Source organism: Piliocolobus tephrosceles, unplaced genomic scaffold (genome assembly GCF_002776525.5).
Source record: "Piliocolobus tephrosceles isolate RC106 unplaced genomic scaffold, ASM277652v3 unscaffolded_37896, whole genome shotgun sequence".
NCBI lineage: Eukaryota > Metazoa > Chordata > Mammalia > Primates > Cercopithecidae > Piliocolobus > Piliocolobus tephrosceles.
The window spans coordinates 1,157-8,075 of record NW_022321971.1 but is presented as its reverse complement, the minus strand read 5'-3'; the positions used below and the strand labels follow the sequence as shown (position 1 = coordinate 8,075).

The window sequence follows — 6,919 nt, the reverse complement described above, 5'->3', positions numbered from 1 at the left end:
CCATCTTCTGTACTTTCTCTAACACAGGTGGTCAGCACACTCTTTCACTCATCCAGTTTTATCAAAAACAGAGACTAGGGCAATGTGACATAACAGCATTAAGCACTAAACCATTTGACAGGGATTTCTTTCAAAAGTGAAAAACAGTGTATAATTACATAGCTTCTCCACTAATCTTTGTTACCAACAGCCACTTAATCTAATCCTAAAGACTGAGTACAATATTCTTTCTACAATACTTCAAACAGCCACTTCAATTTATTGTATATTTTCTAAATGCACCTCTCTGTTCTGAAAGAGAGAATATTTCATCAGAAAACAAATGGGGTCTTTTGCCTATCTGATGGTCTCACACCTTCACAACAGCTCCAAATCCTTGGACCAGCCGGGGACAGACCAATCCCAGGGTTCTCTGCCAACAGAAGTCCTGGAAAGGCTCTGCACTCAAAACAAACCCCTACACCACCCCAAGGGAGGGGGAATGTTCCAGGCTGGGGGAGAAGCTAAAAGAAATTGAACCTAAACTCTTCATCAGGAGTGTCCAGAGTGGCTTTGGTTCTCCCTATAGGGCGAGGCCTGCAGACCCTTCGGCTCTTCTTTCTGGTGGCTCCATCTACAGGCTGCACCTGGGCTAAATAAGCAGCTGTCAGGGGAGAGAAGCAGCATATATGAGAACTGAATAACAACAGCTAACATTACCTGTACAGTTATGTTTGCCCATACAATTCTAACCACTTTGAATAAATTAATTCCTCAAATTTGTAAGGTTGATATTACTATCACCCCCCATTTAGAGAGGTTCAGTAGTTTACAAAAGGTGTTAGTACTACTATGTAGTAGATCCAGGATTTGAACCTAGCTCATCTGGCTCCAGGAATTGCACTCAAACTGTTATGGGACATGGCTTCATTGCCAGTAGAGAAAGCCAAGACACAAAGACATGAGGCAGCTTTCCCCAAGCCAGGAGCAGGACCAACATAGAACCACACTCTTTCCCGCTCCTCCCATGACCTCCCGGCTGCTTCCCAGGTTCAGTCCTGGGAAAAGGAGAGACAGGTCCACGCCTGCTCTTTCCCTGTTCACTCAGGCTTCCCTGAGCTCATCTCCTTCCCCCACCAGCCTTGTTGCTCTGGGCCTTCTTCCTTTCACCCCCTAGGCAGTTCCTCCTTAAATTAGGCCTTCCTGAATCAACCAGTTGCTAGCTCCTCACCAGATCTGAGAGCCCGCAGGGCCTCACGCCATTCGGCTTCCATCTGAGCCCTATAGTCTCCAAACAAGGAGTGCATCAACTGCCTCTTCCGGGGCAGGGGCGTTCTTTTGCTGCGCAGGGTTCGGATTGCTCCAATAGCCTGCTCTTCTGCGAATAAAAACAAACGACTAGTGAAAACCTCTACTACTGCCCTCCTACCGCCCCACCGCAAAGGAAACAACTTCATCCTCTGCCAGCACCTGCAGGCCAAGCGGTGCCACCGTTCACATTCTCCAACCCTATAGAAAGGTCCCTTACTCTGTTTCGGGGTGGGTTTCTGCCTCTTGAGGCCAAGCTCCAGTTGTTCCACACACCAAGCCAATTCCTGGGCCAACTGCTGCGTCTGTGACGGATTTGGGGAAGTGGCTGTGAGAGGGCACTGGGACACAACACAGCGCCTGGCACCATCCCATCCCCCTCCCCGCCTTAACTCCGCGGACCCCAGATCACATGTGCCCGTGGATTCGCACCCGGGGATTCCACCCTTCCTGACTGACGCCCGCCCTTGCCTGGGCCTCAGCGCTTAGGGGAACTTCTTCTGGGGCGGGTTTCTCTGGGGCCTTCTCGCCTCCATTTGCCACAGTGGCCCTGTTCCGGGTTTTCTTCTTATTCTTTTGTTTTTTCGAGGCTGCACTGCTTTCATCGCCTAACGGGTGCGCTCTGGTGTCGGCGTTACTGCTTGTGGGTTGCCTTGCGCAGAGACAGACAGTGGAGGGATTCCGGATGCTGGAAACCGCGCCGGGAAGCCGGTGTCTGCGGGACGCGCAGGGAGTACCCAGGCCTGGGGCCGCCGCTGCCTCCCCGGCAAGATGTCCTAAGGCCTGGAGAAAGGGGGGCAGCACGAGGGTCACGGAGGGCCACCGACAGTGCAACGCCCAGCCACCCGCGCGTCTTCTCCACACCGCTCACCGCCATGCTCCGCAGTCGCCACCGGAACTACGGGAGGCGCAGAGTCCCACGTCGAATTCCGTCCTCCAAGAGGGCGCCTGCGACTCTAGGTTCCGCAGGGTCGCGGGCGGGGCGGGGCGCGGGAGCCCTGAGGGGAAGGGGCGAGGCTGGGGCGGGATGAAGCTGGGGCGAGGCGAAGCTGGGACGGGGCTGGGACCTGGCTGAGGCGAAGCTGGGACGGGGCTGGGGCGGGGCGAGGCGGGGCGGGGGCGGGAAGGGGACGGGCGGGGAGGGGAGAGGCGGGGCGGGGCGAGGCTGGGGTGGGGTGAGGGCGGGGCGGGGCGAGGCCGGGGGCGGGGAGTGCCTGGGGGATTCGGGAAGAGGCTGCGGGGGGTCTCCGAAGGAACCTTGTGAGCGGGTGCTCGCGGGCACCGACTATGTGCCTGGCACCTTTCCGGATAAAAGTTCAAAGCTCTACACAAGGGTGTGTCTTCTCAAAGCTCACCTTTTGGTGGGGAGGGAAAAGCATGTAAACAGAACGTGAGCAGCTGTGGCGCAGGAGGGTGGTCGGCAAAGACCCTGGGAAATGGGGAAGAGGCGCAGGCCTGGGACCAGGCGCAGCCCGCGGCGCTCGCTCCGAGAGGGTCAGGGCACGGTTGGTTGAGAGGCCGGCGACGCGGGACGTGGGAGCTCGGGTGAGGTGAGTTGGGAGGGCCCCCGTCATGGATGTTTCCTTCCGTTCTAACGCAGCGGGAAGTTGCTGCAAGATGTAAATCTGAAGAGTGGCATAATCGTAGATGTGTGTTCTGCGGATCTCTCTGCTCCTGTGCAACGAGTGGGGCACATGGGGTGGAGGGATGTGGAGGTGCTCCTCACCTGCCCAGGTCGCACCTGCCCTCTCCCCTCACTCCGCTTCACCCCTGCCCGCCGCCAGTTCCGCACGCGCGTCTCAGCATCCAGCGTTTGGTTCTCCAATTCCAGCTCCACCGGAACAGGTCTGAAACCTCTCTGCACCTCGACTTCCGCATTTAAGCGATGACAGCAGCCTTCTCCAGGGGGCGGTGAGGTCAAAAGATTTACAGGTGGGAAGTGCAAGGTGCACAGTGGACGCGAGCTGGATTCTGAGCTTGATCACTACTTGGAGGTGGGGAAAAGGCGCCCGAGAGAGGGGGACAGTGCGCAGCCAGACGTCCTAGGTCAGGAAGGGCCGGTTTCAGAGGCCGGAGAATAACCCCAGGCTGTGGAGCGTCCGCAGGAACGCTCGGTGTTGGGGTCCCTTCCTTCCTTCGCAGCCGCACGCCGCCGGCGGCACCTCTGCGCCTGCGCCCTCTCACCTGCAGATTCCGCCAAGGGCTTGTATGGACCTAACCAAGAAGGAACAGGACTGCCGGAGCATTGAGTACTATCAGCCGCCTAGAGCGGACCCACGAAACCTGGAATTCAATTGGTTGGTGAGCTGAGGGGCAGGGCGGAAGTTCAAATTAGGCATTTCCGGTCCAGGGGGTTTGACTCGCCGCGGCACCGGAGTTGGCGTTGGCGCTCCTTCACTTCCTGTGGTCGAGCTGAGTGAGTCCCGAGCTAGGGCTCCTGGTGCGGAGGTGCCGGAGCGGCGCTGGGGCGGGCAGGGACGGTGCCGGGGTTCTGAGGGGCCAAAGGACACAGCTCGCGGCCTCAGTGACCCGTAGAGGACGCGCCGAGGGCAGCTGCGGGTTGTTGAGCGCCCGCTTTGTGTTGACCAAGGGACGGGCAGGGCGAGGGTGATGTGAGGCGGGAGCGGAGGCGGCGGGGCGTGCGGGTCCGCGTGCTGTCCTCCACGCTCCCGAGCAACATTGAAGCAGGGAAGCCAGATGGATAAAAAGGCCTCGCAGAGGAAGGGAGTTTGGGCAATGTAAGGGGATGATCTGAATTGTGCTTTTTTTTTCTTTTCAGAAGACAGAAAAGTGTATTTTATTTAGCAGGAATGGATTGAAAGGGTAGAGCTGTGGTGTGAAGGAGGGTCTGCTGTGGGGAAGGAAAGGAACAGGCAGGAGATGATATCTCACACATGCGCTGGAACAAGCTGAACGCTCATTCGTTTAGTAGGCACTCGGTAAATGCTGACTTACTGATTAAGACAAAGACTTAGTATTGTTTGCGGTTTGCTAATACTGTGCTGAGCATTTTATACATATTCTCATTTAACTCAATATAGTCACTTAAGGAGTAGTGTCAATCTCATTTTATGGTCTGTGGGAAAACTCAAGTCACTTACCTGAGACCTCCGCATTAGTAAGTGGCGGCTCAAAGGTTAGACTCAGTACTATTCGAGTCCAGAGCCCATGCGCCTAACAGCGGCATTACATGCCTCCCGCATGAGTTTAGGAGTGAAGGCAGAGTGCATTAAGAGGCACCGCTTGTGATTCACAAAGGGCATAAGCAGCAGGGGCCAGTCAAAGGCAAGCCCTGTCTGACGACTGGAAGATTCCCTCTGACCAAGGTGTGCCTCAGCTGGAGACTGAAGACATCAGTGAGCTTGTGTTCATCGGCCAGTCAGAAAATCTGTCCAAGAGAGGCTTAAATGATGAAGATGAGGCAGGGTTTGTCCCAGAGTTTGTTGTGAAGTGCCAGGGCTCTAGAATGTGTCTCTTGACTTTCCTTTGTGGCCACTCCATTCCCCTTCCTTTCAGGTGCCTCTTGGCAAACTTCCCTTAGCATCTCGGTGAGGAGAACTGGGCCTTGCGGTCACCTAGAGCCGAGGGAAAAGGGCGCATTTCCTCCTGAACTAAACGAAGGAATTTGTTTATGTGCAGAGGGCTGTGGGGAGGTGACTTGCTGTGTATCCCGAGGCCAGTTGGGAAGGCTTTTGTGGGAGTGACACATGTCACTGCTAAAATAAAACCAGATTTGTGGTTTTAGATGTCATCTGTGTACTGACAGTTTTCAGTATATACCCAACCAGCCCAACCTCACTCTTGAATTTTCAACTTGTATATCCAAATGCCCTAATTTTCCATTTGTAAATCTAATAGGTATCTTAAACATTACTGTATACAAGACAACTTCTGCATTTAATCCTTCTGCAGTCTTACTCTTTTGAGTATGTGGAAATTTCATCATTTTAGTTGCTCAGGCCAAAACTCTTGGTGTCTCGGCCTATATGAAATTCATCTGCAAATCCTATTGATTGTACCTTTGAAATGTATCCATAATCTGACTGCTTTTTGTCACTTCTGCCACCCCCAGTCTAATCCAAGACATTCATCTCTAGCTGGATTGTTGCTAGAACCTTCTTACTGGTTTCGGTTTTTTCCTTACCCCCACCCCCTAGTCTATTCAAAGCACCCTCAAAGCAGCAGCTGTAGAGACCACATCTGAGGTCATATCACTCTTCCCAGACATTCCAGGCACTTCCCATCCATTCAGAATAAAACGCATAGCCCTAAGGCCTACAAGGTACCCTCCCCAGAGGGTACCCACTGTAGAGGCCTCCATTAATATTATAAGTCCTGCTCTTGCATACAAAGCAGGGCATTCCTCCTCTCAAACAGGGAGGACAAAGGAGCCTACAAGACTGGCCTCAGTTGCAAATAGCAGACCCTGGGGGCTTGTTTATATGTAAACATCTTGGAAATTCAGAAAGTCAGGGAAAGATCAGAGAACAACAATGTGGCGACTTGCTAACATTCCACAAACCACGGTATAAAATAAAGCAGAGCGTGTCGTTTGGGGTGGCCGCCATGTTTGTCTTGTCTTGTGTGTTCATTCCTTTGTTCAGGAAACACGCGGACCCCAACATCTGGCGCAGCGAGTAGGGTCCGTGGCTCCACGAGAGCAAGGAACCGGAGGGGAAACACCCCGGGCAGGCACGGGGAGACCGCGGGCAGGTAAATAAATAAGAAGGGGACCCACGGGAAAATTATGGGGAATTCCACCTCTCTGGCCTCTGAATATTTACGGTTACTCCAGGGACTGTTGATGTCTATAGGAGTAGAAGTTAATTAAGGAACATAAGACTTTGAAGTGATTGTTTGCCCACGTTGAACAAAATTGTTATTGGTTTCAATATCAAACCAAAGTGCAATTAAATCGAAAGGAATGGTTACAAGTGGTTAAAGTCTTGCGTCGAGCTCATCAGGGAGGGCAAATGATGCCTCTGACTTTGTGGACTTTGTGTAGTTCCATTACTCAGGCATTAGAGTTATTTGAAACTGACTCAGAGCGTGGCGATACTGCCACAGGAGGTGAGGCATCTGAAGCTTTAGAGAGGAATGATCCTAGAGAGAAACATATTTACGCCCTGGTTGCTGAGGACAAGGAATTGGAAGAAGAGCTAATGCCTCCTTCATCTGAAGGAAATTCTGATTTGCAGCGTATTTTAGAGATGTTACAACAGTTGTTAAAATTGATTGCTAGGTGCCGCTGCTCCTGTTTCTGCTATCTCTCCACCACGAGCCTTCCCTGTTACCTTGAAAAAGATTTCCCTTTGCTTCCACCTCCAACCTCTTTGCCTATGTCAGGTCAGGTTTTCTCTGTGCCTTTTACTCCTGTAGGAGAAAAGAAGGAATCGAAGGAAAAGGATGATTTTGAGGAATTAAATTTATTCCCAATAACACGGGCTGCTTTCGGCCCCAATGCTCAGTTCCCAAACGGTGGCCAGAATGTGACTTTTACAGCCCTACAATTTAAATTTTTGAAAGAAATGAAAGCTGCAATTTCTAATTATGGACCTCAGTCACCGTTTGTTCTTGGCCTTCTCGATTCCTTCTCTTCAGAACATATGATGATTCCGATTGACTGGGAAAC

General features: G+C 52.6%; 1 protein-coding gene and 1 long non-coding RNA gene across 2 annotated transcripts; one reads left to right on the top strand and one right to left on the bottom strand.

The window, feature by feature from the left end:
* Positions 1-236: 236 nt before the first annotated feature.
* On the bottom strand, positions 237-2,429 carry LOC113223034 (UPF0488 protein C8orf33). The gene is made up of 5 exons (XM_026452626.2): positions 2,159-2,429; positions 1,759-2,070; positions 1,508-1,592; positions 1,211-1,357; positions 237-643 (listed from the first exon to the last, which is right to left on the bottom strand). Exons 1-5 carry the CDS (start codon positions 2,162-2,164, stop codon positions 504-506), a joined length of 690 nt encoding a protein of 229 aa, XP_026308411.1. The 5' UTR covers positions 2,165-2,429; the 3' UTR covers positions 237-503.
* Positions 2,430-2,471: 42 nt separating this feature from the next.
* On the top strand, positions 2,472-5,038 carry LOC116418672. The gene is made up of 2 exons (XR_004228789.1): positions 2,472-4,226; positions 4,804-5,038. It is a non-coding gene; the product is annotated as an uncharacterized LOC116418672 (long non-coding RNA).
* Positions 5,039-6,919: the final 1,881 nt, after the last annotated feature.

Excerpts from the sequence above, each read along its gene's own strand:
- LOC113223034 (XM_026452626.2), bottom strand. Across the intron at positions 1,593-1,758 it reads CCCTAAGCGCTGAGGCCCAG|ACGCAGCAGTTGGCCCAGGA; the intron begins GCAAGGGCGGGC and ends AATCCGTCACAG. Across the intron at positions 644-1,210 it reads CCTGCGGGCTCTCAGATCTG|CTGCTTATTTAGCCCAGGTG; the intron begins GTGAGGAGCTAG and ends CTCCCCTGACAG.